The sequence below is a fragment of the Silurus meridionalis genome, chromosome 14 (assembly GCF_014805685.1).
Source record: "Silurus meridionalis isolate SWU-2019-XX chromosome 14, ASM1480568v1, whole genome shotgun sequence".
NCBI classification, from domain to species: Eukaryota; Metazoa; Chordata; class Actinopteri; order Siluriformes; family Siluridae; genus Silurus; species Silurus meridionalis.
The window spans coordinates 8,246,892-8,259,640 of record NC_060897.1 but is presented as its reverse complement, the minus strand read 5'-3'; the positions used below and the strand labels follow the sequence as shown (position 1 = coordinate 8,259,640).

The window sequence follows — 12,749 nt, the reverse complement described above, 5'->3', positions numbered from 1 at the left end:
GACTATTGTAGGACATCACGCAAACACACATTTACACATCCAGTTACACACTCATTCACACCTTGGGGCACCTTACCTACCTACATGTTTTTAGGAAATGTGAAGAAACTGGAGAACCTGGATGAAGCTGGAGAACATTCAAAACATCAAAAAAACTAAACCCAAAAAAAAAAAAAAAAGAACAAGCCAAAACAAAAAAACTCCATATAGTGATTTCCCCAAGAATTGAACCAGGAACTCTAAGTTGTGAGGGGTGATGTTACACACTGTACTACTGTACCAATATTGGTAATCAATTAAAAATACTTTTCTGTAACACCAAAACCCTACTGTGCTGGTGTTGTACTGAGCTGGCCTCTCTGGGATTAAAAGAATTGGCCCAATTAAGATGGCTGTGCTTTTTTGTGTTTAACAGAAAAATGTGCAGATGTTAATCTTTTTCCCTAACCTATTCCTAACCTTCATTGCTTTTCTTATGAATTGAGTCGAATGAGTTGATACAACTTTGCAAGTATGACACCATGTTGGTTTGGATACGTAGGACAGTATATGCTGCCCTCGAAAAATCAGCAAACAGTAGATTTAGACATGGGTGGAAGCCTTCCTGTTTTAAGAATACTGCCTGAGTAGGCAGCATCTGTTACATTTCCGACACACTCATTGTTGACATGCACCTCATTTCATCATTTCTTTGTCAAAACAGTGCTGAGACACAGTACTGTCCAACCTTATCTGCTAACCTGATATCATTTGTTTACTCAATCGATTTGTATTCACACGTTTCTCAGTTAGAATGAAAACCCAGAGCCACACTAGCCTTTTGTGCACAAAAGCCTGGACACCTGATAAATTGCTTGAGCCCATGGAATTCAGAAGGGAAATTCAGCACACCTTTCTAGTTTATTGATTTTTTTTTTCCAGAGGTCAGAAAACCACAATAAATGCCACCATTATCATCCATACACTACATCAACATGATGCACATGGAAAAGAAACAATGTAAAAAATAGAGAAATAAACAAACCTTAAATGAGCTAGAGAGTCTACTTGAGTGTCCCATACAATATATCCAGTCCCACTGCTGGCTTTGTGAGGATATATATATATATATATTTATTATATTTATTATATTTATATAATGATATATTTTATATAGTTTCAACAGTACCATCTGCCATAAGTGAGCTCAGTTTCAGTTTGTATTGAGCGGTAACTCAGTTCAGAGATAAGTGTCCGAGGCTCCGTCCGCACTTCACAGGGGCCGGTTGCTATGACAACTGGCACATTCCAGCACTTGAACTTTTCTCCTTTTGTTGGCAACACCCACCAGAGTGTGACAGCACAAGTTCATCCTTTCCTCTTACTCTCCGATTGAGGCCTATTGCTGAATTGTTGTCCACGAACGACAGCTCGCTCGATGACAAAATCTATTTTGCGGAGAACAGACTGAGCGTAGAACAGATGCTACATTATGAAAATAATTAAGCTGGTTTAGCTTACTTGCTGGAGATAGAGTTCCACACAGAGCTCCTCTGGCCATTCAAGTACCTTTCTTTTGCTCCCGCATCTCAATAATTTCCTTAACCATTAGTTTTTCTTTTACATTTATAGCAATTAGTGACTTAGCAACACTTCAAGAGTTAAGGAATCCTTCAGTAGAATGATGAGAAGCTTGTTTGACAGTGGAGGAAAACAAACCAATAATGTAAGGTTGGGCATTTGGGGGTGACTTGTAATCCAGATGTGTAGACCATGCAACAGATATAGATCCAGGTACTAGTGAAGAAAAGTAAAATAATAGCATTTGATGGTAAAAGAAAAAGAGTGAGAGAGTCTCATTTTATCAAATGTATGCTTTAAGTTTCCATATGTATATATAAAACAACATTAAACTCAATCTGAAGATGTGTGGGGTGTAAAGGAAACCAAGAATGACTGAGCATGTCCCATTTTACAAGTTGGAATACATGTAAAATATAAATAAAAAAAATAATTTGCAGATATCATAGACCCATATTTTATTCAGAACAGAACATAGAAAACATATCAAATGTTTAAACTAAGGAAATGTACCATTTTTAAGAAAATAAATAAGGTCAGTTTTAATGTGACGGCTGTAACACATCTCAAAATTTGAGGCAGGGCAACATGGGCTGGTAAAAAGGACAATCTCTGTGCAGTTTGCTCCACATCCACAAATGCAGGTTAAAGCTTTATCATGCAAAGAAGAAGCCATTTGTGAACATGATCCAGAAATTAAAATGAGTCAAAGTGAAAATCTTTTCTGTGGTCAGACAAATTTGCTATTTTTTTTGGAAACAATGGATGCCACATCCTTCTGATTAAAGAGGAGAGGGACCTACCAGTTTATCATCAACTTTCAGTTCAAAAGCCTGATAGTATGGGCTGCAATAGTGTTTATGTAATGAGCAGTTTAACACCTGAAAAAGGCACCTTCAATGCTGAATGGTATACACAGGTTTCAGAGCAACATGTGCTTCCATCCAACTGCATCTTTTTTCATAGAAGGACTTGCAAATTTCAGCAAGACAATGCTAAACTGCATACATCTATTACAAAAGCTTCATAGAAAAAGAGTCTGGGTGCTAAACTGGCCTGCAGTTCAGACCTTTTACCATTCTAAAACTTTTGGTACATCATGAAACGAAAAATCTGACAAAGGCGGCCCAGGACTGTTCAGCAGCTAGAATCCACAGAACATAAATGGGACAATATTCCTCTCCTAAAATTCAGCAACTGGTTTCCTCACTTCCCTGAACCATATGGACTGTTGTTGAAAGAAGAGGTGGTGCTACACAGTGATAAACATGTTATTTTTTGGGACATGTTGTAGCCATCAAGTTTCAAATTACCTTATATTTTCCTTTAAAACTTTTATATTTCCTCTGTTTGAACATTTGATATGTTTTCTAAGTTATATTGTGAATGAAATGTGTTTTCATTTTAGATTTGCAAATCATTGCAATTTTTTTAATTTACATTATACCATTTTCCAAACTTTTTTCAGATTTGTGTTACCTCAGACTGTATCATTACACTGGAAATTACAATGCAGATAAACTGGTAAAGATTAGCATGTAGTTGTACTGGAGGGGATTAGATGTACTTAATCTAGATGAGACTAGTTGTAGTTGTACTGTAGAGCATTAGCATGTAATTAAACTGGTGAAGATTAGAGTGTAGTTTAATTGAAGGACATTAGCATGTAATTAAACTGGAGGAGATTGGGGTGTTGTTGAACTGGAGATTAGAGTGTAAATATACTGTAGGAGATTAGTGTGTGATTAAACTGTGGGAGATTAACATGTGATTGACCTAAAGGATTTGAATGTGTAGAAAAGATAGATGAGGCAAATTTATAATTAAACTGCAGGTCCTTCATCTGAGGGACAATTTTGCCTAGGTTATGTGGCAGAGATTTGGGTGTCAGTGAAATGGGGATTAGAGTATAGCTACACTGGAGGAAATTTGCATGACAATAAACTGGAGGAGATTAGAGTGTAGTAAACCAAAGAAATCAGCATTAATATAAACTGGAGGTGATTATTTTGAAAATGAGAGTATACTTAATTTGGAGGAGATTAAAGTGGAGATTAAAGTGTAATTAAACTAGTGGAGATTAAAATGAATTTAAACTGGGAGAAATTACAGTGGAGATGTAAACTGGATTTTAGAGATTAGAGTGTAATTAGACTGAAAGAATAAGCATGTAAAGAAGTTCTGTATATTGTAGTAAAACTGGCATTGTATGATTCAGTTTTTCTAAACACTCAAACAGAACATAAAAATAAAAAAAATGGCTCTATGAATGGTCCCTAATGAGGGTATGTAGGATGGAAATATAGCAGGAGGAGATAAATGGATTGTTTACGGAGCTTCATAAGTAAGCATAAATAGTTGTAGCGTTTCGGATGCTCCTGCCTTTATATCAGGGTTAATATGTAGACCTGATGGGGATACACAATGCTGGCTTTCTCTTCAGGCAAGACATGCTTTAAGTTATGAACTCATAAAAAGACATTTACCGTTGCCTTCTCTCATTTTCCTTATTCTTCTCTTCCTTTCATTACTTGAATCAAACATCATGATGCTCTTATGTGCCACTTTATGCTATTGTCACTGCATTGAGTGTCATCATTCAACTCATACTTATTTTATAGAATTTTTTTCATGTTTGTTCCTTTCACTTGGTATTCTAACAACTCCCTGAGCATTTTCCTCTCTGTTCATCAACTTCCTGACCGGCACCGAGGCATTTAATGTCAATACAGTTGTTTTTTACTATCCTTCTTTTTCTGCTTCTTTCTTTATTTTTATATTACTTTGCTTTCTGACCTCTGCACCCACTATCAAAGTTTATCTGTTTCATGCAGCATAACCTTAGCAGAAATGATCCCAACTTCTGAAGGTCAAGCTGACAGCTGATTTGTCAAATGCAGTATTCTGTCTTGTCAAAAGATTTCCCAGACCAGATGAATAACTGAATCTATCCAATCCATTTAACCATGTCTTTAAATAAGTCTTAAATAATGCATAATTATAGCCATAATATTCCGCTGCTTTTTAATCACAGATTACAGGCTGACTCTAGCGGAAAAAGATAGAGCAATCTTGCATTCAGTGGGTAACTTATCATGCTGAGGAATCAGGAGTCCTGTCAGCAACAAAATGTAATCTTTCACCCCCATTTCATATAGCTAGAACAATAGCGCAAATGCTGCAATTCATACTTAACATCTCTCTCTCTCTCTCTCTCTCTCTCTCTCTCTCTTTCTCTCTCTGTTTGCTTCAATTTTAATTAAAATGCGCCCTCTCTCCCTTTTGCCTTCTCTTTTTCAATTGTCTTTGCCGTGTTTTTGCATACTCCGCCGTCTTAATCATTTCTTTCTCTCACTCCTCTTTTCATTTTGAGAACGCTTGCAGTTGAGGATACCCAGAGGTCATGTGTGTCTAAGTTGTTGTTGTTGGCTGTTTTGGAGAGTTCAACCTGAATTATACACTGAAAACATAGACTTTTTTTCTCCTCAGGAATCTGAACATCACCACTAGCATCTGCATAGTAGGCGTATTGAAATCAACATAGTAATTTTTCTTTTTCTTTCATAGTAATGTTTCATGATTTCACGGATATGTATGTCACCTTGCCCTGATGTAGGCCCGATGATGCGTAAAAAGCACACCGGTGGGGGTTGCCTGTCACCAAAGCCTCATGTTAGTGTGCTCTCTTACCCACATATCTGCAAAAGAGAGCTTGATTTGCATATGTTGAGCTTTGCAGTCACATTTGTCAGGTATTTTTTTTGTATAGAGTTTCTTTAAGACATTTATCACAGGAGCAAAATGCCTTACATTCACCTTAGGAATATTACAGATGATCAAAACACAATCCATGGAAAAATGCTCTGTTTGCAAAGGGGTCTTTTCCAAACAGGTACAATTCCCTAAAAGGTTCCATATATACTCTGAAGACAGCTTTATCACCAATATAAAATATACCCATGCCTCCCACGTCAAAACTTCCAACCTCATCATTCATTTATGTTCCTGTCTCTTCGCCCCTCCCTCTTGGTTGTGGCCCATCCCTGTCTTTCTGCCCCTTTTCCAATTCCCTTCTACCCAGAGGGAAGGTAGGGCATCTCATTGTGGTAGTTGTAGTCTGGACAGACCTTCTGCACTAGCCGGTAGTCTGTGCTGTAGAACGAGATGTAGATGCAGATGACCTTGAAGGGCTTGGAGCAGATCCAGGACACATGGCTCTGGGTCTGTTCCTGGAAGCAGGTCTTGGATGGGTCATAGTTGCACAGTGAGGTGCGCTTGCTGCGGTCCACCTTCTCGTAGTCCACACGGCAGTTAAAGATCTTGGAGTCCTTCGGGTAAACCACACTCTGGCGCTCCAGGTCAAATTCCACTGCCTTCACAGGTGGTACCAGGCTGACTGAGATGTTGCCCTGGCCTGTGGAATTGTGCCGAAAGTAGACACTGAATGTCCCATTACCGTGGTCAACTATTTTGCCAGTGATGAGCAGGTTGAGACGCACTGTCTTGATGTTAGAGTAGAAATCGCCCCAGCCAAACATCTTCTTGAATTTGCCTGTCTTGACGATGGGACGGCGCTTGACACGAGAGCTCGCTGAGGAGTCGTCATCAGAGCTGGTGTCAGACTTGAGGAGGTCACTGCCCAGCATCTCCCAAAATTCTTGCTTGGAGAAGGGCACAGGTGAGCGGTAGGGTAGCTCTAGAGCTGAAGCATTGGCTGCTCGACTGCGACTGTGCAGCACCCATCGGCTGAGGGGGGAGACAGAGCCCTGACCACCCAGAACACTAACAGTCTTTGAGGGTTCTGCATGCGAGGAGGATTTAGAACTCAGCGAAGAGGATGAGTAGCGGTCTTCCTGCGCCAAAACCAACTACAGAAACAGAGGAAAAAATAAGACAAAGAGACAGAAATTAGCTGTAAATCAACCACAGATGCCTCAAATACTGCCAGAGCAGCAAAATAGTTTATAAGTCTACTCCACTTTAACTTATTTAAACAACTTCCAGTGTCCATGTCTCACTATAATACATGATATTGCATGTGAAGGCTACAGTCCCCCTTCTGCTGATAGCTTGTGCATAGCATAGCATTAGCACACCAAAGAGAGAGAAAGAGAGATTCCAATTCTTCTTAATGCAGTATTAGAGATGGGAATTTATCTTCTTAAAAAATGGAAATAATTTTGTAAATGTGTAGTTAATATTTTTTATATTTTAATGAGAAAAAAATCACATTGAATGGTACAAAATGCAAGACTGGCAGGGGACTGATAAACTAAAAGAATAATGATGACAATAATATTAAGTCTTTTTTTTTTCTTCTCCCATTTTACAATACATTTGCTTACCATCTATATTTTTTTCTTCTTTATAACATGACATTGTAATAACGTCTTGGAGCTATTATAAAGGCTGTCATTTAAAAAAAAAAAAAAAAAATAGACTTCTATCCTTGAAATGAATTGCAGTTTCAAACAAAGGAGTCTCCTAACAGACTCATCCGTCCCTTTTGAAATTAGATGTCTTTTCACAGAAAATACACAGAGCCAAGCAACGTTCTATCCAGTCCAGTGTATAACAATATTTCTTTATGGTACTTTTGAAAAATGTAGATGATTATTACTGGTTTACACTAAAAAAACTTTGCAACCTACACCTGTATGTGTCCAGAAATTTCTTACAAGAAAATTAGTAAAGGAAGAGGGAGAAAATAACAGGTTTTGAAGCAGGCGGACCTTCAGAGAGTGTATTTTTTCAGAGAAATTTTAAGGGTCGAGGTTGGAAATGACATTACGGTCCTCTGAGTATATACATGGCTCAGTGAAGTGGCAAACAGGAAGAGGGTGAGTGGGTGTAATGGATAATTATTACATGATAATGATCTGTTTGAACACAAACACTCCTGCACACATCATCCACCTTCAAGAGCACAGCTGAAAAGCTCCTGTCCTTCAGATCAGATGATGGAGTGTGTGGGTGCTTTTTAAGTTTGTTTTTGTTTGTGTGTGCGCGTGTGTGTGTATATGTGTGTGCCTGTGTGCCTTTTCATGCCACTGTACTTGTAGTGCATCAGTAGTCAGCCACATCTGTTTGATGTATTGTTCATGTTTTGTCTGTTCCAGTGCAATGTTTGGGTAGGACTTTGTAAGTAATGTCTGTGAGATCCCCAATGTAGTTCGACAGACAACACCAACCTGATAATTTGCTCCAATAGATGAATTAGGATAAACAATTTTATGCATTTTATTGATTTATTTTTGTTCATTAAATTATTATTATCAAATATTTTTATTTTATCCATTTCCTAAAAATGCAATCCCACTTTAGACATTTTCGAGAACTGGATTTATTTTCCTTTTCTATTATATGGACTTTTTCTTTCTCCTTTCAGAACCAAATAAAATAGGTGTCATAAATCAGCTACATGTAAAAGCTCTTTATTTGGTAGGTATAACTAGTGGATTTGATATTTAAATAAATTAACTTTGAACTAAATTATGGCTGTGATTAAGGTTTTGAGTTGCTGGTCAGGAGGCTGTGGGTTTAAATCCCAGCATTGATGTAAGAATGGAAAAAAGTGAATATGAATATGATCTGAGCTGCAATACTATTCGATTCAATAAAAAAAATAATTATAGTTATTTTTTTAACAGACATTGTCTCAAACCAGCTTTACACAGGTTATACAAAATGTACGTTCAAATACTAGAATTTGACTGAACGGTAATTGCAAAGCATGAAACAGTAAAAATAACAATAATGATTTAATGGAATTTCACACTGATTTGGATTCAAAATATAATCCTTTATATTATTACAATTGTTTATTACTGACAGAAGAAGTACGAGAAGATATATAATTTAAATGATACGCTAAAAATGTGCACACACATACATATAGAATTTAATTTGCATTTTCATGGTACGAGTGTTGAAAACTGTTTCTATATAAATTGGACAGCACTGTTACCTATAAAGGATCTAGAGCACTCCCACATGTCCTACATCCCAATTTAACACCTGACTTTAATAACTCGACTCTATGTGTGCTCATATTTCGAAATAAGGACTATAGAAAGAGATATGGAAGAAGCACAGTTGGTGGTCTTTTTTTTATATATATATATATCAATCCTTTACTGATACTCTGCCTGACTGTCTGTGCTTGTGCATACATGCTCTTCCTTCCATGCCTGATCTAGCCATCAGGATATATGGCTTTGCATATTCAGTCAGTGTATCGCAGTGTGTTCTGGATGGCTGAGTGTCTGAGTTCCTCTCTCTGGCAGAGCAGTCATATCCCCTGCATTTAAGCATCTGTCTCCTTCATAATGCATGGCACAGTGCCTCAGCTCTGATCCCCGTGCCCACTCCTGCACTCCACACCTTCTTTATTCAGGCTTATTCCAGCTTAATCAGGCTTACTCATGCCTTCCCTGCTTCATTCCACCTTTTTGTATCTATCTCTGATCTTGATAAGACAGACTTCAGTCCATTTTGCTCGGCCCGGGATTAGTGAGCAGCACTCACTGTAATTCTGGCTTACACACTCTTTTTCTGCCGGTTACTCGTTCTGTTGATCCACCACAGACTCCTCTGTAGTCTCTGTTTCAGCTTAGCTTTTCACAGAAAACTACAAAAAAAGATAGAATGTCTGTACAGCAAAACTGTTGGATTAATAGCTCGGCCTGCATGTGCATAATACCTAAAGCCTTTATCGCTTGAATAATTCTTTAATATTAGATGGATTTCAAATCCACTAATCTTCGGTTTCATAAAGTAGCTCTCGGAGTGGTGGCACGGTTAATTAGAGTTATGAATTTGAAATTGAATTACCCTGCATAGTTCCTTTGCTCAGTAAATCAATCTCTGAGTGGAAGGACCTAATCGGTGGTTTTGTGGCTTGGGTTTTATCCAGCTGGGTGAAAGCTAATGCAGTCCCTCTCTTGTTTATGTGTTGACAGTTGGGCCGAGCGGAGTGTCGTGTCTAAAAGAGTATAGTATTGATTTCAGTGCCCTTGTTTTACCCTGCTGCAGTGTGCTTTGGCTTTGGGTATTAGAGAGCGCTTTTTTAAATCCTTGTTCTCATTTAAACCGTGGTATTTAAAAAAAAAAAAATCACTTAGAGATTTGGATTTAATTGATTACTTTAAATTTATTTATATATTCTAAAACAAATATATACAAAAATTTTCATAAGTATGTTTCATCATTTATACAATTAAATATATACTTTATACATTTATTTTCATGTTTTTTTTTTTTATTATTCAACTACTATCCAAGTTGTTGTAGTTATGATTATTATGTTATAACTTATAGCTAATAATATGATTCAAATTAATTTTTAGCTGTAAGCTTAGTTGAATGGTCAGATTGTTATTTTATGTTACTTAATTCAAATACAATATTAATAATAAAATAATGAGAATAATAATAAACAAATTAAAATTCAGAATTTTTAAACAAATGGTGTAGGTGCTGTAGGCACTTTTCTGTTCATTTAAAACTTAAAAATTACATTATAAAATAAAATTAACAACTATACAGAGACAGATCAAATAAATAGATAGATAGATTTTTTTAGAGCCTCATTATTAACACTTAACTGATGAAGAAATGAAAAACCGCTTTATATAATAAAAAATTGTTCACTTGATCAAACTTAGATTAACAAAAAATGGTGTCATGATTACTCTAATAGTCTACAGTTATGTGTAAGAAATGATCAAATTTAGAGAAAACATCCTCATAACACTGGCTTGAAATTGTTTTTTATTTGCTTTGTCATTTCTGTGTCTGTTGTTCCAGACATTCCAGACTAGAATTCCTTTCCTAGAATTAGATGGAAATAATGATTTTCAGCCTGCCATGTTGTCACATGATCACCAGTCAAACCTCATAAACAAGTCCATATATACCCCAGACTCAATAATGTGTCAAATCTCACTCTAAGCCTTTTCTCTGCCTGTATTGCTGTCTTGCCCTGACCATAGCCTACTTCAGGTTTACCCCTTTGTCTGTATTTTGATTCTCATCTGTCCACCTTTATAATACTACTGAAGAACAATGAGCCTCATGGTGCTTAAGAGTTGGTATTAAATATATTTCTAAAATTACAACTTTTCCTTTTCTGACTGAAAGGTAATGTGAAAAAATCCATTTTTACAATTGAATGCATCTATAAGGAAATCTACAAAATCACAAGTATATATCTACTACACTAAAGAAAACAGTAAGAAAAATCTCTGTATCCTGTTATCCCTGTATGCTGTATATATCCTCTTATTTCTGTATTAGAATAAGGAAGATACTTGAATAAATAAAAAAAGTAATTTTACTTTATCTGGGCCACAATGTTTTTTGAAAGAAAAAAATAGATTTTTTTTCCTTTTTAACACAGTAGATGCATAATTGAATTATTGCTGTTGCATTGTAAAAGTTGGCAGATCTGTCCAGTGTGTAATTATAGCTGCCAGGCAATGACTCGTACACTAAAAAGCTTTGACTAGTTCCATGTGGCATACAGCCTGTCCCAGGGGCTCTTCTTACAGTTTGACTCGGCACATGCACTAATAGACTGCCTACACTGTACAGTGTGAGCCAGGCTTAATCTGTCTAGGGAATATGTGGCACACTCCACCTTCCCCCGCTCAACCAAAACAGCCGGTACTAGAAAAGCCTGCCAGCATATCTGATCTTCCTGATATCCCCCATGTGAGACCTTTGCGGGCCCTGGATTAATAATGAATAAAAATAAGAGGCAAGGTAGATGTATTGATTTTAATCTATTCAGGCCTCTCCTTCATGTCTCTCATTTATTTTCGAACTCTTTTCAAAGAGACAAGGTTGGCGTGAAGTCAAATCTGGGGTGGTGGGTTGATGAGAACAAACTGCGCTATTCCCCTCTGCACCTGCCCTGCCACTATCACTTCATCCATCCCCATCTCTCTCTTTCTCTCTCTTTCTCCCACTCCTCAGGTTGCTACATCCCGTCCCAACACTCTGTCAGACATCTTTTCTTTTCTCAAGCTAACACTTAAAGGCCTGAAACAACACCCACATACTTATTTTGTTAAAAGCATCAACTTTACCAGCATTGGGTAAAAGATAGAGATGACACATGATGTGATTTGACACTTCTAGTACACTAGGAGTCAGTCTCAGCAGGGGAGCAAGAGACATAAACAGCCTATTATGAAACCTAAAGAGCTTAGAGAGCCCACTGATGTCATTTGCAGCGGAGGCAAACTGCAGTTAGTATATTGTGGTAGAGAGGCCTAATTATGTGCAGTGTGAAATATTGGATATAGTTAGCAATCTGAAACTGAGGAAATTACCAAACTTGGATACCCTATACTCTTTTCCCTCACTCTTAATTTGCTTTAGAGTGCCTGCCAAAAGTCTAAAACCAATTTAGTGATCAAGAACGTTGAAAATACGGATTTTAGGCAAAATCTTCTCGGATAAACGTCAAACAAAGCCTACATTTATAGTATGCAGTAGGCTAATGGATAACTCTTAGCTGTTGACTGAAATTGACTGCCATACATTTATCATTCAAATTGGAATAATTAATATATTGTCTTTGTGTTGACCTGATGGTTTACATAGGTTCCTATGCAGGTCATTCATGTCCAGAAGTCAAAAGAGCAAAACTGTCCATGTTTGAAGGTGAATGGGATGTTGATTTCTCTCTCATGACAACTACAGTGATTCTATCCAATTATATGTATCTGTAAGATCAAGTAATGCAGAAGATGTACACACACACACACACACACACACACACACACACAATTTATATGTGCTTTTTCAACAATTTTCTTGCCAATTGTGGCTGTAATAATTAAACTAAATATTACAAAGACAAATCTGTTTGCCTGAGAACAATAATGAAAGTCTTGTGCTGAGATTTGATTTAAGCAAGAATCTAATTAAACTAAGAAATAACACTGTGTTTACAGACTACAACAATTTGTATGGAACACATATGATTATGGAATCTAATGAGGAAATTATTGAGGAAATTAACACCTCAAATATGGCCAACTAAACAACAGAAATGAGGCATAAAAGTTCTGCTGGTTTAGTATATATTTATTGTCATATTCTTTGCAGCATACTGTATGCTGAGAATAGAGGAATACATGTGTGTTTAAAATGAAAGCTATACCACAAACTTCACCTCT

The 12,749-nt window shown here is 36.9% G+C and overlaps 1 protein-coding gene across 2 annotated transcripts in view; it reads right to left on the bottom strand.

Moving 5' to 3' along the window:
- The window catches only part of LOC124397350 (neurexophilin-1), a 53,956-nt gene that overhangs the window by 21,205 nt on the left and 20,002 nt on the right, over positions 1–12,749 (bottom strand). The window contains exon 2 of one of the 2 annotated variants that reach the window (XR_006927908.1): positions 4,757–6,428. Coding sequence is in view for 1 of the 2 variants with exons in the window: in XM_046866925.1 (XP_046722881.1) it covers positions 5,634–6,428 (795 nt within the window). In the remaining variant the exon portion in view is untranslated. Of the gene's footprint in view, positions 1–887; positions 6,429–12,749 lie in introns of those variants that run through there. The other variant, XM_046866925.1, reaches the window with a different exon arrangement.